The sequence below is a fragment of the Doryrhamphus excisus genome, linkage group LG12 (genome assembly GCF_037039965.1).
Source record: "Doryrhamphus excisus strain RoL-2023G ecotype Guam linkage group LG12, RoL_Dexc_Guam_v1.1, whole genome shotgun sequence".
In the NCBI taxonomy this organism is placed as follows: Eukaryota; Metazoa; Chordata; class Actinopteri; order Syngnathiformes; family Syngnathidae; genus Doryrhamphus; species Doryrhamphus excisus.
The window spans coordinates 8,679,592-8,696,207 of NC_136368.1; the positions used below are offsets into that span (position 1 = coordinate 8,679,592).

The 16,616-nt window shown below is 39.6% G+C and overlaps 3 protein-coding genes and 1 long non-coding RNA gene across 7 annotated transcripts in view; 1 reads left to right on the forward strand and 3 right to left on the reverse strand.

The window, feature by feature from the left end:
* The window catches only part of rab3gap1 (RAB3 GTPase activating protein subunit 1), a 25,522-nt gene extending 19,938 nt beyond the window's left edge, over positions 1-5,584 (reverse strand). The window contains exons 1-10 of the mRNA XM_058082722.2: positions 5,481-5,584; positions 5,305-5,360; positions 3,058-3,136; positions 2,849-2,978; positions 2,502-2,580; positions 2,194-2,313; positions 1,086-1,251; positions 824-923; positions 565-646; positions 107-175 (exon numbers count right to left, since the gene is read on the reverse strand). Coding sequence (XP_057938705.2) covers positions 107-175; positions 565-646; positions 824-923; positions 1,086-1,251; positions 2,194-2,313; positions 2,502-2,580; positions 2,849-2,978; positions 3,058-3,136; positions 5,305-5,360; positions 5,481-5,501 — 902 coding nt within the window. The 5' untranslated portion in view covers positions 5,502-5,584. The remainder of the gene's footprint in view (positions 1-106; positions 176-564; positions 647-823; positions 924-1,085; positions 1,252-2,193; positions 2,314-2,501; positions 2,581-2,848; positions 2,979-3,057; positions 3,137-5,304; positions 5,361-5,480) is intronic.
* Positions 5,585-5,588: 4 nt separating this feature from the next.
* Positions 5,589-11,334, forward strand: ubxn4 (UBX domain protein 4). Of its 2 annotated transcripts, none has more exons than XM_078795015.1 (12): positions 5,589-5,753; positions 6,054-6,156; positions 6,579-6,607; positions 6,732-6,856; positions 6,941-7,100; positions 7,214-7,307; positions 7,466-7,514; positions 7,918-8,039; positions 8,642-8,744; positions 9,590-9,721; positions 9,801-10,003; positions 10,757-11,334. In XM_078795015.1, the coding sequence occupies exons 1-12, from the start codon at positions 5,672-5,674 to the stop codon at positions 10,890-10,892; spliced, it is 1,338 nt and encodes a 445-aa protein (XP_078651141.1). In that variant the 5' UTR covers positions 5,589-5,671; the 3' UTR covers positions 10,893-11,334. The 2 variants fall into 2 exon arrangements, with proteins under 2 accessions (XP_078651141.1, XP_057938712.2); XM_058082729.2 differs by having other exon boundaries at positions 6,738-6,856.
* On the reverse strand, positions 11,024-13,758 carry LOC144901504 (uncharacterized). The gene is made up of 4 exons (XM_078795016.1): positions 13,666-13,758; positions 13,535-13,586; positions 12,401-12,834; positions 11,024-12,287 (listed from the first exon to the last, which is right to left on the reverse strand). The coding sequence occupies exons 2-4, from the start codon at positions 13,547-13,549 to the stop codon at positions 12,248-12,250; spliced, it is 489 nt and encodes a 162-aa protein (XP_078651142.1). The 5' UTR covers positions 13,550-13,586; positions 13,666-13,758; the 3' UTR covers positions 11,024-12,247.
* A 902-nt stretch (positions 13,759-14,660) lies between these two features.
* Positions 14,661-16,616, reverse strand: LOC144901514 (uncharacterized). Of its 3 annotated transcripts, none has more exons than XR_013629548.1 (4): positions 16,128-16,616; positions 15,790-15,946; positions 15,615-15,655; positions 14,661-14,975 (listed from the first exon to the last, which is right to left on the reverse strand). It is a non-coding gene; the product is annotated as an uncharacterized LOC144901514 (long non-coding RNA). The 3 variants fall into 3 exon arrangements; XR_013629549.1 differs by lacking the exon at positions 16,128-16,616 and adding an exon at positions 16,067-16,081; XR_013629547.1 differs by having other exon boundaries at positions 15,790-16,589.

Below are 16,616 nucleotides of genomic sequence, written 5' to 3' on the forward strand. Positions count from 1 at the left end.
TCATTCATTCATTCATTCATTTTCTACCGCTTATCCTCACGAGGGTCGCAGGGGGTGTTGAAAGTCTTTAAAAAACACTGATGCAAGAGGAAAGAGACTTATTTACCTGTAGACATCATTGTCCAAGACTGTGCCCTCCGTCAAGTCAGGCCAAGTAGTTGAAAGTTGAAGCTCACTTCACCAAGAAAAGATGATCAGTCAATTTCATTTATTTGGGAGGACAAAAAACAGTTTGATGCAGTAGTGTATTATTTTGCCCTTATACATCACATTAAATTTCTAATTTACGCTATGTCTTGAAGGAATTTTGCAGCATCAGGCCAATTAACCTCTTGTGAGACTATGAAAACAAGGGTACTCTGCATAATATAAATATGAATACACAATAAAATAAATCTGAAACTCCAGTCATAATGTGACTCATTGCGGCCATGTATGAGGGCAAAATCCTAAACACACTGTCATTATGCCAACATTTCTACAACTACAAATGTACAATTCCAGTGAAAATAATACAACTGTTATGATATTGTACACCCTTTTACAATGTACAGATCATCTCACCTTATTGTTTCCTCACATGCTCCAAACGGAAGCTTTCCAAACTCCTCCACTCCCACCTCACCTTTAAGAAGGTTATCAAAGTCTGCCAAAAAAAGCACAGTTGTTACAATATGTACATACAGTCATCTCTTGCAAGATCACGGTTCACCTTTTACTGCCTCGCTGTTTCACGTATTTCTTTAGTGCAAATTTGTATAAAATACTCATAAATTAATCATAATTGGCAATGATGCAATACCCTGATTATCATTTTGCCCACCTGGAGGCTGGAGTGGCCATGAATACTGTTGCCAGTCCTGAAGAATGTAGGTAAAACGGATTGCAATGTTGATTGGAGGTAAAGGGTACATGGTATAACCCTGAAAAGAAACAAATTGTGACAGACACATTATTACCATATCGTATTCTGTATTTTCAGAAAACAAAAAACCAAGTCATCTCTCACGTTAATATACAAACTATTAATTTGTTTATACAATAATTGCAAGGTTTGATTATAGCTCTTCTCTTTTGAGACTTACTGATTTTGATTTGAAGATGTCCAGCAGGCCAGACAGGTGGTTGTACTGACTTGGTACCTTGCGAAGGTGTACCATCTCAAACTCAGTGCGGACACTCTGTCCCTGGCATTCACCTGCGTACAGTCGCCTCCACTTTTGCTGAATCTGCACAAACATGGGAACTTGGCTGATGGTAGAGGAGAAAAAAAACAAGCAATAATAATTAGAAATATTCAAGATAAATAATATTTTACCCATCTGAAAACCAACGTGACCAGGCAGATTTTATGGATGATTGACAAGGTTTTGTCTACCTTTCAATACTGAAGACACCTTCAGCAATGAAATCAGCAGACATATCCAAGTGACATGTGCTGCCTTTGGACTATGGGACCATGGAAGTGTCAAGAGCATCAGTGTAGCATCTATCGGGCATTTTGTACAGCCGCCTTGCTCTATGCTCTAGAAGCTGCACCTCTTCACCATATGGTCATCAGGTTCCTGACAAGCCTGCAGTGCTGCAATTTGTGCTTCATCATGCATATTAAGTAGTAAGTCAAAGTCCCCTGTAGTTAAGTTTTTAAAAGGACAAACATGCGAAAACTAGATCTCTGCACTGAACGAAGATTTGGGACATGGGTGAAGGGTGGTCAAAGACTCAGTTACAAAGACTGCATCAAACGCCATGGCGATCAACCCAAGCAGCTGGGAAAAACTGGCTCTGAACCGCCCAGTATGGCGACCAACACTTGATGAAGGAATGGACGCAATTGAAACAACTAGGGAGACAAGCTATCAGCAAGCCTCTGCAAAAAGGCGTCCTCAGCAGGTGTCTCCAGCCACAGGTTCCAGTTGAACCTCCTCTTGTGTCTGTGTTAAACACGACGAACAGTCTATTTTTCTTATTCTTATATGTCTAGAGTGCTACAATAATGTTAAAAACTATATTTAGAAGATTGTAAACATGTTTTCTATGCTCTAGCTATAAAAATATTTGATGTATGAAGAAGGAAGTTGACCTATCATGGTTGGGTCTGGAACCAATTAACCATATATATATAAATAAAAGCTGTTTTCATATTTAGTGTGAATAGACAGTGCTATGTAAATCATGTTGATAGTTTCTCACCAGCCACTGTTGACCAAAGAAACTGAGATTGAGCTTAGAAGCAAATTGCATTTGGACTCGCTGATGATAGCCTCGACGTTGGTTCCAGGAGAAATAACAACAAACTCTCGAATACCGTACCTGTCAAAGGAAACAGACATATGCATCTTGTAAATGTGAATTGTGTTTCTCTTCAAATCCAGACTCAACCCAACTATCTTTGAAAGCACCCTGATACATTAAATAAATTAAATGTATTATTATTATGTCCATATTTTCCTCATAGATATGGATAGATGTCTCTAGATAAAATAGATGCCAGAACTCACCATCTGACCAAGCAGTGGGCTCTGGGGGGGAAGTCATTGTTTGTGCACAGAAGGTCCTGCATTGCAATGGGAAAGTCATCTGGAAATAACCATTATCGCAAAGTAAGCATTGAATGGAAGGCCTCTTACTTGCATGCTTAGTGTTTTCTAAGCAGGAGGCTACAACCTTTTTGCTATCGGGTGTCATCTGTAATCTATCAATAATGATTTAACGCTTCTGGTAACAAATAATATACATTGTTGCCAGTCTAACATGCACAGGGTTTTAACAACAGACTTTAAAGTAAATTTCATTTTGGATTTTAGTCTGATAATTGACATGCAATTATAGAAGAGGTTGATCATACCTTCCTCCAGGTCATCATTTGCATTGTCGTTCGTCTCTTGTGCCAGGGCGTAGTGAGTGATGGCGAATTTAAAATCTACAAAATTTATTTCCTGAGATTGCTCAACCCAGGTGCCACTTGTGTAGTCACCCTGTGGTGGAAGAAAATAGGAGGGAGCACTGTCACACTAACAAATGGTGGTATTCAGTGAAACAATTAAATCCTGTTACCTTTTCTCTGGATAACCTCCTTGTAGAGTTTCCAGTCAGCTTCCATTCATTTAGCACCTCCTCAACCCTTGACACAAACCTTAAAATAAGGAAAATTAGGTCAGCAGAAGTTAAGTAATTGGTGATACACTGTTATAATGCAACATAGTTAATCGTTTTACACAAATTATTCCAGCAACACAAATGATTTAATACAGTATTAAAAAATATGTAAGATAAGTCATTGTGAGGTGAGTACATTACTTCAACTATTTAATCTAGTTTTAATCCCAGTGTAATGAACCCTTGCTTACTAAATTATTAAGTATTATGATTATTATGCATAACTCATGGCTAAACAATATACTGTGCGCAAATACATATGTAATGGTAATGGTTTTATTTCATTTGAACATGCATCAGATTACAATTGAGTGCATCACGTAATCAGTTCACAGTTCCACATGTCCAAAAGGAGTAGGAAGAAGCAAAGCTTATTAAGTCCTACCCCTCCATCATTTTTTTTTGTTTTTTTAATAATGCACCTCGTACCGAAGTACGCGTGATATGACCATACAATGACATTATGTGTACCATAGTAACTGTCAATATAGTGATATCTATAGCACATCATGACTGGTTCAAGACTCTTCATCCTTGTATTTAGCAAACATCAACTGCTTGTATTATTTCTTGAATTCGGTCATCGTTGTGCATTGTTTGATGTCCTTACTCAATCCATTCCATAGTTTGATTCCACATACTGAAATGCTATGGCTTTTTTTTTTTTGTCCCGTCCAGCCATTAGGGCAGATAGTATTGTTGATCTAAATGCCCTTACATGCTAAAAAGATTTGCTCTGTGTCAGGAAAGGTGTAAGCTACAACTTCCCTGTACTATAAAATTTTATTTGCCGTTATTTGATGTTTTTGCTATGCCATTTGGAGCGACCGGACCGGAGCAAGAAGAAACACAGAAAAGAAGAAGAGAAACTGGGGTCGGGATGGGGGGGTGCAGTAGAGAGAGAGACAAAATCAGCAGCAACAACAATTCCCATAACAACAGTGACAAACAGGACTGCATCAGTTAAATGTCAATGATGGCTACGGGTCACAGTGGAGATGATATCACTGAAATGAAACAGTCAAACTTACCAGTGGTAATAGTAACAATGAAGACATGAACCGTGATAGTAAACAGAATTACAGCCATACAGTCACAGTAATTAAAATCTCACTGTTTGACATCATTATTACTGTAATAATAGCATACCAATAGCATATAGACATCAGGGATAAGATGGTAGATTGTGTAGAGAAGCACCCATGTGCTGTGAGTGCCGATATGGAGGTGTGTACTTCTGTGTATATATATTCATATATGAGTGCTTAAGTGTGCTCATACGAGTGAATGCGTGTGTGTGAATGTGTAATTGTCACTGAGAATGACAGAAGGAGAGAGACTGCCTTCTACCACCCAGTAAACCTCGTCCCGCGCAGCCAGGTCAAGCCCCCACCGCCAGAGATCCACCGGCCCCGTGGGTGCGGGCAAACCCAGGGCCGATTCCCCAAGACCCGCCCCCGAAGAGACCATGCTATGGCTTTTTAACGTAGTCCTAGCATATACGTAAGTGTTTCAAATTTAGTTCTTCCCTGAGATCATATTTCTCCTCTCTTGTAGAGAAGTATTGAATGACATTTTTAGGTAATTGGTTGTTTTTAGCCTTGTGCATTATTTTAGCTGTTTGAAGATGAACTATATCAGCAAGCTTAAGAATTTGTGATTTAAGAAATAAGGAGTTAGTATGTTCTCTGTAGGCGGCATTATGAATTATCCTTACTGACCTTTTATACAGTACATTTAGCGAGTGAAGATTGCTTTTATAGTTATTACCCCATATGTCCACACAATAAGTAAGATATGGTAGAACCAGAGAGCAGTAAAGAGTGTGAAGTGATTTCTGATTGAGAACAAATTTTGCTTTATTCAATACTGAAATATTTCTGGCCACCTTATGCTGTATATTTGTAATGTGAGGTTTCCAGCTCATATTTTCATCTATTGTGATCCCCAGAAATTGATTTTCGTTCACCTTTTCAATGTCTACATACATGTTGGACATGACTGACCATTTCACTGATGCAAAGTTGTTGAAGATTTTCGTAGAGGTTTATGTTCCTATACGGCGTAATCATAACCAGCCAATATTACAGATTATCTGAACTGATCATGTTAAAGTAAACATAAGTAACACTCATAAGTAAATACCTTTCCCACTCTGACGCTGTGGTGAAATCGGTGATCTCGAATACCTCGGATTCGGACTGCCACAAATGGACACACAAAAGCACAGAGATTATGATGTTTTCATTAAGAAATGAGGGTCTCGAGTTCTGCATTATTGTCAATTAATTGTTTATAGTATATACAGTATATGAACTTACATCAGTAGCAGTTGCAGCCATGTCGTTGTTGTTGTCTTCTTCTTCCTCATCCGTCTTCTTCTACTGAAATTACCCGAAACACTAGTATGCCGAAGAAAAAGTAGTAGAAGAAGAAAATGAAGCCGAAGAAGACGCTTACGCATGCGCAGTAGACGTAGCAACACCAAAGCAGTTTTGAGCCTGATGAAATAATGTTTTGGTTTAATGGCAGCATTCCCGACGCCATTAATTTGGCTAAACAACGGAGTTTTGTTTTTGTCGTCGTAATTGTTGGTGTGTGCTTCCATGATATGCCGAAATAACTTTGACTTTCAGCTTTATTTAAGACCTACATTCGTAGATATTCGTCGTACTAGCCATCCGGGGCAATTAAACCATCCCTGTTTGTATCTTAATATTTATCTATATCTGCAATCAAAACTAGAAAACCAAAAAGTGATTTTGTACTGCGTTTACTTCGAAGAAATCTAAGTGTGTCACTGATCGCTGTCGCGAGACGTGTCTCCGGAGATTAACTGATGTCATCATTTAAGACGACTGGTAATGTTTGTCCACTGTATTCTCGATTTGTAGGGGAAGATGAACAATCCGCCAACTTGATGTCTAGCTGGGAGGACGACAGTGTCTCAGAGACTGCTCAGAACGGTTGTGTGGCGGTTAAAGTCGACGCCAAGAGGTAACTGCCACGAAGGTCAACAATTCCGTGAATGTAATTAAAATAGCTTCATTAGTTGATTATCTTAATCACTTTATCACAATTACGAGTTAAACTGAAAGGGGGCGTGATGGTAATGGCTGTCACTCACTCACACCTCGTGCACAGGCTCGTGCTAGTGGAGTGCGCGAGCAAGTACATAGTTGCTATATGTTTGAAGCAAAAGGCTCCCTGCTCTGATGCTTTGATGGTTTTCCTCTTTTTGCATGGGGAGAGATAGCGTGTGGGGATATTTTCACTTAAAATGGACAATTAGCTGCAGTGCAATGCAATGCATAATTCTTGCTTAATATCAATGGAACATTTCTGAAATGTATCCTTGTTATCATGTGTGTATCTATGTATCTATGAGTTTTCATTTCTGTTTTCTTTTATTCCAACAGCGATACTTGCGTGCAGTTCTCCCAGATTTGTATCTTTTTATCATTGTTCCATCCTTTGTCTGATTTACAATATGTCACATTTGTCTTGTGTTATTTGAAATGTAGCACTACAACATTTCATTTGCCGGAATTTTATTCTTTAACTGTTTTTGGATGAAGATCCAGTGGTGTGCATTCCCTCCAGTTTCTTTATTGGAGAGAATGGCATCCCCTTGGAGGTCATCGCTGGCAGCGTGTCTGCCACAGAACTAGAGATTAGAATCAACAAAGTGAAGCAGGTAGGAATGCAGACGTTGCATTGCTCGATATTGAGTTGTATGGTAGGATAGCAACCAACTTAAATTGTTTATGTACTTCTTCAGATGCATGCGCAGCAAATTGGAAAACAGCAACAAGAAACAACGCCTCCTGTGATGATCAGCACAATGCAACCTACCCTCGCCGGATCCTCAGTTCCATCTGTGTCCCCAGTATCAACAGAAGAAGCAGAGGACGGCTTAGATCCTGCACAGGCTTGTGAAGGTCAGTCTTGACTTACAGTGGCAACCCCTGGTGGGAAAGGCCAAGAGATTTCAGTGAATGGCTAACCCTCAGTTTTCTGTTCTTGTGTTTTTGCTCTGTGCTTTTGATCATAGCTGCTGTCTGTGGCCGGTCAGCTGCGGAGAATGGATGTCCAGATACCAGTTTATGTTGTCCGGCTGAAACAAACATGGACACAAAAGTGCAAAGGTAACAGCACACATACAAATGGGCTAAATAACCAATGGGCTAATTTTTGTTGACATTCCTAAATTCTGATTTCCTTGATTTATTAGTACATCTAATGAATGGTGTATATTACATATGCAGGTGTTGTCAAGGTAACTGTTGCATTTTTTTCCTGCAAGAGTAAAGAAGAGCCCGGAGGGCAGGCAAAAAACAGCATCAGAGGATGAGGTAAGGTAACAAATGCACATAGTAAGAGCATTTAGCAATTAGCTATTTTGGTACACAGGGAAGCCACGTATGATTTGGGGCTGTGTGGAAATAATTAGGGCTGTCCGGTAATTATTGGTATCAATATTAGCATTAAAATGTGATATCACTTGATATCGGTATCAGAGTTTTTCCTGGTAATGATCCAATATCCAATATGAATCCAGTATTTTAAAATACTGTATACAACACATAAGGTATGTCATGTTACACATATTGGTATCGGAAATTGAGAGTTGGACAATATCGGCATATTGTTTTTTGGCAAAAAAAGCAAATATCAGACATCCCTAGAAATAATAGCTGTTGTTGTATGATTTTGTCAAATCACTGAAGTCACATCTTTATCATCTCTGTTTTGCAGTGCAGAGCAGAAAGAGCAGCCCTTTATGCCAACTTCTTGGACGAAAAGGCTAAAAAGGTAGCACAGCAGGCCGAACAGGCAGAGGAAGAAGCAAGGAAGGCCGCTATTGTGAGGCAAAGGAGGTAAACCTGCCATTTTGAAAGTATTAGAATGGTTGATGTTGGATCCTACTTGTGTGGTATTAGTCCCTGTTCACAAAGTCGATCACACCAAAATTATCAAGAGTGTTCAGTAAGAAAAAAAAATGGACACAAATTTTATCCAGATGTCCTACCCACAGAGGACAGAACCAAGGAGAAGCCAGTGCCTGGAGACTTTCTCTCATCTCCTTGCTGTGTCCCTTTAAACGCAAAGCTTATCTAGCTTAGAATACAGTTATTGACTTACATTACAATCAATAATAAATTCCCTATTTCCAATCTAGTGAAACTGTCATATTTTTTCTTGAGAACAACCAGCATGGAAAATGATTGAATGAAATATTTCTTTTTAATTGTACCAGAATTCTTCCCTTGTGAATTATATTTGATTAATTCTAACTGAAACCTCTAAAAGGCAACAGTTGGAACACCTTGGTTCCTAACAATATTAAACATGCTGTAAAATGCAGCCGGAATGCCACACATGTGTCTTGGTTATTAGCATTCCGGGTAAATACAGCATATATTCTATGCATGCTTCTACTCCGTAGTTAATTTGGTCTCTCTGTGTGCATCATCATCAGCACCATTGCAAGGCTCCAGTTTCGCCTCCCAGATGGATCATCCTTCACCAATCAGTTCTCCTCTCAGAGCAAACTGCAGGAAGCTCACCAATTTGCTGTTCAGGTCAGTCAGACCAAAGGAATATACCACAGTATTTGAAATGCAAAGGCCCTGGAGGTCTCCAGTAGCTTTGACTTTTTACTGAGCTTTTCTCCAGCTCATTCAGCTATAGAAGGCCATCAAAACAGTAGAGGTATAGTAGTAGATTTATTGACAAGCTGTAATAAGTTACTGTTGGACTTCACCAACTTGTGCACCAAACATACTGTACCAATCACATGTCCAAGGTACCTTCAATGTAACGTCACTTGAATTGCAATTAAATCTGAACAGCAGGTAGCAGTAGTGAGTAGAGGCCGGGCTGTGCTGCTGTCTTTCTGTTTAAAGGTGGTTGATGCTGCACATTTTTGGTGTGGATTTGATCACAAGTCAAAGCCAGTATCAGCAATGCCATGAAAATGTTTCTATGTAAGCGAATGATTTTGTGATTTTTGCCTTTAATTTGTTGATAATGACCAGTAGAATTAACAGCATATAGGGCAAAAATCTTCGGTAACCCAAAAAACATCTTATTTGTGAACAAATTAACACCATACATTACACAATACTACAGTATTGGGCAACCTCAAATGAGAATGTTACACAAACTAGTTTGTTTTCTGGCATAGCATTCTGTGGAATTGAATGCCCAAACAAAGAATCCCACACATTGATGACTAGTCTTGTCAAGTTATTATTAATACACTACTTGAGTCCAACTGTGTTCATATCATGTCTTTATGACAAAACGTAAACTGTTAATGTGATTTCAACTTCCATGTGTAAGTCATTGTCCTCCAGCTCCGTCGTCCCACGCGAACACTTCACTTCGTAATAAAGGCTTTTTGTGGACATGATTTGTTTATCAGGAGGCTGGAAACCGCTATGGTAACTTCTCCATGGCCACCATGTTTCCTCGACGGGAATTCACCAGTGAAGATCTTAATAAGACGTTATTGGAACTAGATCTTGCCCCAAGTGCTTCCATTGTACTTCTGCCTGTGAGTAGACCTTATCTGACAAGATTTAATTGAGTGTTCCATGTCGTGATTTGCAAGGACAAATGTATTTCTTTAACAGTCTGGCAGGGCTTCTTCAGTGGTCCCGTCCTCTGGAGGTGGTATGTGGGCGGTTCTGAACACACTCTTCTACCCGATTCTCAGCGTATGGCGATTCCTAAGCTCTTTGATGTTTGCACCTGCACCGCAAGAAACATCCAGAAGCTCTTTCCCTTCGTCTCGCTCTCACAGCAACTCTGCAGCTCGCTCTGATAAAACCAAAAGGTGAGCTACAACCTCTGTTGCACATTTACAGCAACACACATGAGCACCGTTCTCATTTATGTCTGAAATGTTTTATTTTCTCTTATTATGACTACTATATTGGGTAAAATGAGGGTAAATGCGATTAAAGGAGTGTTATTTCATGTTAACTGTATTTAGAAGGAGGTAAACAGGTTTTCTATATGAAATGAAAATACTTAGAAATATGGACATTTGCTTATCACGGTAAGGTCTGGAACCAAAAAACAATTATTTTTTAGTTTATATAAATGTACTTACTGTATATAGTAGAAAGTATACAAAACTGTGGTGAGACCAGCCATGTTGTTTGGTCTAGAGACAGTGCCACTGAGGAAAAGACAGGAAGCAGAACTGGAGGTAGCAGAGATGAGGATTCCGAGGTTCACATTGGGAGTGACCAGGATGGATAGGATCAGGAAGGAGTACATCAGAGGAATATCACATGTTAGTGGCCTTGGAGATAAAGTCATTTATCGGCCAGACTGAGATGGTTGGGACATGTCCAGAGGAGAGATAGTCAATATATTGGTAGAAGGATGCCAGGTAGGAGGCGTAGAGGAAGACCAAAGAGGAGGTTTATGGATATAGTGTGAAGGAGGACATGAGAGAGACAGATGCAGAAGACAGGGTTGGATGGAGGAAATTGGTTTGCTGTGGGAACCCCTGAAGGGAAAAGCCCAAAGAGAAGAAAGAAGATAAATGTACTGACTGTATTCTGCTTTACTCTCTTAGAGAGCCTCTCTTTGTCCCTCCTGAGAAACAGCCCAAGAACTTCAAGAAAGACGGAAAAATCTGCCAGCTCAAGACTCAAGAGGATAGCGAGGATGAAAACAACACCTGGAACGGGAACTCCACTCAGCAAATGTAGCTTTGAAAAAGCTTTCTTTCTGCTTGTATCCCCCCCCTCCCCCATCTACTATTATATTCTTGGATTACACCAGATTTGGAACCTGCATGGTTAAATTGGTATATTATATTTCACCCCCCCCCCAATGATTGACAAACTTTATTCTAAATTTAGAAGACATTTTGCAGGTATACAGTAAATATATAAGAAAACTTGGTTTGCAAATTTGCATTTTTATTGCTAATCTAGTGCAAAAAAGTGGCAGGCATATCAGCCAAATCGGATTTATTCAACCCCACACCGTAAATAGCATTTCATGAGATGAGCAATTTGCTAAAATAATACTTCAAATGATAGTGGAATAATTTCAAGTGCTGCTGTATGTTTCTGTTGAGTGTGTAGGTGTGTTCTCCATCACACATTTAAAAATAAAAATATTTCCAAAAAAATCTCTCATGTAAATTGAGTTCTGTTTTTGTTGTGTTGAAGATGAACCTGCGTATTTTGTATTTAAGATAAATTATCCGAACCTGCCGGCTGTAAACCTGGCATGCGAGTCGAAATTGAAAGTAGCTGTGCACTCAAAACCAAGGATGCGTTAATCGATCGGCCACTGATTTGTATCAGACGATTTTGTGCGAAAACATTGATCACAAAAATGATCACCCAATGTAGTTCAAGTAAATTACAAATTTGTCTTGTATTTTGTCGGAGGAAACCCTGGGATATTTTGTTTTTTCCTCATGTGTACATTGGATGGAATGACGATGGTAACCACACTATGAAGTCCCTCAGCTCAATAACATATGGGTTTACGTATGTATAAGAAACAGTCCAGTTAAAGACCCGTCAATACAAGTCTTGATAGCTAACATACTGTGGTGATGAGTCATAGCAAAGTGGAGTTCATCCCAGGGTACATGCAGGACATCTATCTTGGATTAGTTATCTGAATGAGATGAACATTCATTTTCCAGAATGTCATGATGATTTAAGACTGTTTGATAAGGTTTAGTTCCTCCCATAGCAAACACATTAGGTCAGTTTGTTGGAAAAGTAAACAGAATAAAGCAGAGAGAATACAAGACATTTGACTTTTTTTAAAATTATTTTTACATGTTAGTGAAATCACTTGAGTGATGCTGCAAATGCAAGCATGAATGTAGTAAAGTTTGCATGTATACCACAAATACATGCATCCAATCACTAAAATTGCATTATTAGGACAAAGAAGAATGTAGCAAAGTTTCTACTATGTTTGCTGCCTACATTAGAGTGTACACGCACTCTCTTGAAATTGTAGGTAGGAAATAGTCATTACAAAAAGACATGAACCATGAAGTGTATTTTTCACAATCACTCCCATCCAGAAATGATCATCTAGTCAGAGTCGCTGCTGCAGGAACTGCTGGAGGACTGCAAGAATGCAAAGGGAAAAAGAATTAGAATTACAGATAAATATAGCGTATATTTAACGTTTGCATGCAAATAAACAGTGCGGTATGGAGAGAAAAGTAATGGAATCTTACCCCATGACAAGACTTTCCTTTCTTGTGACACTTGCCATGCTTGTGGCCATGCTTGTGCTTGTGCTTGGGACCATGACAGTGCCCGTGTCCATGCCCGTGCCCATGTCCATGTCCATGATCATGTCCGTGCCCGTGCCCGTGCCCATGCCCGTGTCCATGATCATGCCCATGTCCATGCCCGTGCCCATGTCCATGATGTCCATGTCCATGTCCATGATCATGCCCATGCCCATGCCCATGCCCATGCCCATGTCCATGATCATGTCCATGATCATGTCCGTGACCATGCCCATAATCATATCCATAGTTCTGTCCCTGTCCTTGGCCGGGACCAGGACCATAGCCTGGTGGGCCGCAGGGCTGTGGGGGGCAGTTTCCTGGGGGGTATTGAGGGTAACACCCTGGCTGGTTTGGATAGCCTGGGTACTGGTTCCCTTTACGCACACACAAAATAGAAATTAGCAGAAGTGATGCTTGATATTCACACATGGATGTTCAATATTCGCCATTACCACATGGATGTTCAATATTCACCATTACCAAATGGATGTTCAATATCCGCACATTGATGTTCAATATTTACCATGAGCACATGGATGTTGGATATTTGTACATGGATGTTCAATATTCGCACATGAATGTTCAATATTCACACACGGATGTTCAATATTGACTTTGCACATGGATGTTCGATATTCGTTCACGCATGTTCAATATTCACTATTTGCACATGGATGTTCAATATTTGCACACTGATGTTCAATTTTCATGTGTAGATTTTCAATATTCCGACATGGATGTTCAAGAAGTGACTGCGGGGGTTGGAGAGCTGTAATACTAGTCTGTGACCACATGGGTAAAAGGTAAGTGGTCCTGTCAGTGAGAGGATCATAGTGTGCATGTGCATTTTTTTTGCTGCCTGTGTGGACATTTGATGGCGAATGAGTCCAAAGTGACTGCGGTTAAATCTGATCGTCTTTACAGTATGTAAGTCGTTTAAATGACAGCTTTGTGTCAATTACGTTACCCAGGTATTTATACTCTGATACCATCTTCAGTTGAAAACAACCATGACACAGCACTGAGGGTTGTTGCTACTGTTACTCATGGATGCATAGTAGATGTGTGGTTTACCTTGGTTATGCCCATACATTTTCCTTCCAAACAAAGAATAAAAGCGTGTCTCCTGGAATGAAAAAACAGTCCAGACAAATGAATACTGCATTCCAAAGAGCGTCAGACCACAAGCAGAAAGATGAACTTACTGTGTGCAGGGAGGTCGATTGCCAAATGCAGCTGCCGACTATTGCTTCTTTTATGCCATAGCTTTCCTCGACACCCCTCCCTAAACTTTTGAGTGGGGGAGGGCCACAGCAATCCTTAGCACATTTTTGTACTGTGATCTATGTGGGCGTGTGAGTGTAATCTTTAACTAACGCACAATTCATTGGAGTCCGAAGATTCGGTTAGACATCATGTGTTTTATGTGCACATTATATGTTTCATCATGTTAGTAATCTGATTTGTCTTTGTTTTGCTTAATAAGTCAACTTCAGCAGTAAAACCCACTTCCATGGAACTGCTTTTTTTTGCATAGAAGATCCTCTTGTTTGGGTTGGGGTTACATTCATGGGTGCAAAACTCAGCTGATTAAACATGAGTACGGCCTAAGGCAGCTGCATGACGTAACTGCTTATATAAAATATTGTTGAACAAAGGTCCTCTTTCAGACCTGCCTTGGTATAAAGCCGTAATAAAAAGCGCACTGGCCATGTGGCCAATTACATTATGATAGACACCTATCATATATATATTGCTAGAAATATATATATTATTTGAAAGAGACCTGCTTTTTGTCATTCCATTCCATTCACCAATCAGGTACTTCTGGATGCCTTTTCCAAGTCCACAATATATATATCCAATATATAATCCTCCATAATCCTTCAGTGTCCAATGCAACCCCTACTTCCTTTTTAACTGATGAATAAGTAACCGACATCTTTTTGTAGCAAATCCACAACTATTTTCTTGAATGAAAATAATAATGTATATTCATTCATTCATTTTCTACCGCTTATCCTCATTAGGGTCGCGAGTGTGCTGGAGCCTATCCCAGCTGTCTTTGAGAGGCGGGGTACACACTGGACTGGTGGCCAGCCTATCCCAGTGCACATTTTTTGTGATTACATGCACTCATATCACACACATACACATGTAAATGAATTGGGTTCAAAGGTGAAGCAACAAATAAATGCCATTGTTATCTTAGATGATACTTTTATTTGTTGCAATGTAAATATACAGTACATGCTTTCAAAATAACAAGTACAATTCAAGGTCAGGTTATTATTGGATGCTGCATCCGTAATGGTGGTGGCCAGGTCGGTGCCCGTGGCCATAGCCGTGCCCGTATCCATGACCATGCCCGTAGCCGTGCCCGTACCCATAGCCGGGTCCATACCCATAGCCATACCCAGGTCTATAGATGTAAGCAGGCCTTCCATACGGCCTGCATGCTCCACCGTACGGTCGATAGACGGGGTATCCAACTGGCATCTTTATAGGATGGCCCCTGAAAGAATGGTGATTGTTGAAATTGAGTAGTAGTGCAGTGATAAAGGAAAAGGAAAGCAGATTAAGATTAAGATATGCCTTTATTCGTCCCTCAGTGGGGAAATTTGTCATTATAAGCAAAGATATAAGTAGGATACAAGCAAATTAAAATAAAAATGGTTACGTAAATAATACGTAAAAATTGAACTAATAGTCACTAGAATTTTTTAATTATGCTATTTTGGCTTCATATTAAATCCCAAAATATTAATAATAACACAACATTAATTCATAATTTCAACATAATTTAGATGGGGTTTTTTTTTACAGTCATACCCATATACTCAGGCCCTGATGCTCCACCCACATAATTCCTTATGTGGTCTAACAGGACCAGGAACTAGGGTAGGGTACCTCCATCCATCCATCCATTTTCTATACCGCTTATCCTCAGGAGGGTTGCGGGCATGCTGGAGCCTATCCCAGTCTTTGGGTGAGAGGCGGGGTACACTATGGAGCCCTGGGTACTTCTATTATATTCTATTGTTCTCTTTGGACTACTTCCTGTTTCACGTCAGTTTCATCATCTTTAACCAAATATTGAGGGACACAAAGAGCTGATAATAATGATGATATAGAATATAAGAGAAATACATACCTTAAAAATTATTCTTTGACTTCAAATCTCAGATCCAGACTCTGAAATGAAAGAATGACATGTTGTGTCTCATCAAGACAAGAGAGACGGATAACGTAACATCTTGTACACAAGTAGCGGTACCCCACTTAATTCTATTCTGATTCTATTTCTAAGTAGAAAGGGATCAATTTACCGTCCACTGGAGTTCAGATCCACACTAACCGGCTGTCAGGCTGTGCCTTTATATGACGACACACCTGTTACTACTCCACCTCCACTCACACCTCCTCATCAAGGATGACAAGGATTGCTTTTTCCTGTTTTGGTAGGTATAAAGGTTTTTTCAGCATCTATAAGGTCCACAGGAGAAACAACAACATAGTGAGCGAAGTGTGTGAATACTTACATATACACATGTGATTTCTTCATTGTACATGGATTTACTTTACACAAATGTGACCTTATCTTACACATTATTCCTCATTTCTGGCCAATTTGTGAATAAAATCACAATGGAGGATCACAAAACACCTTTTAAAGTCTGAGCCGCCTTGTGACTTTGTGCGTATGTTATGCTGTAAAGGTGCTTTCCGCAATTACCTGGGAGGGAAAAAAGACAAATTAATTCCATTGAATACTCAAGTGCCAGCAATGGAAAAGGAAGTACGCAGTTAAAAAAACATGCAACACTTTTGAAGTTCTTTGGGGTGATGTCATGGCATCATTGCCACATCAGCGCTTTCCTGACATTGGTCTCCTTTTTCATGGAAAAAACGTACCACTTCCACACTCTGTCATGTGGTACGCCATGGCTGATTTCATGAAGTCATGCAGTTCGAAGGTAATGTAAAGCAATGTTTAAGTGACCACAATATCACATATGACTTGTATTTAATATGTTTTGACTCATAATGACTAATAACAGGCCATAGTGTACCATAAAACAGTGATGATCATTTAATTCTGAATGCTTTTTAGCGAGGGACAACTGTATGTCACAAAAGGGAGTAAATATTTTGT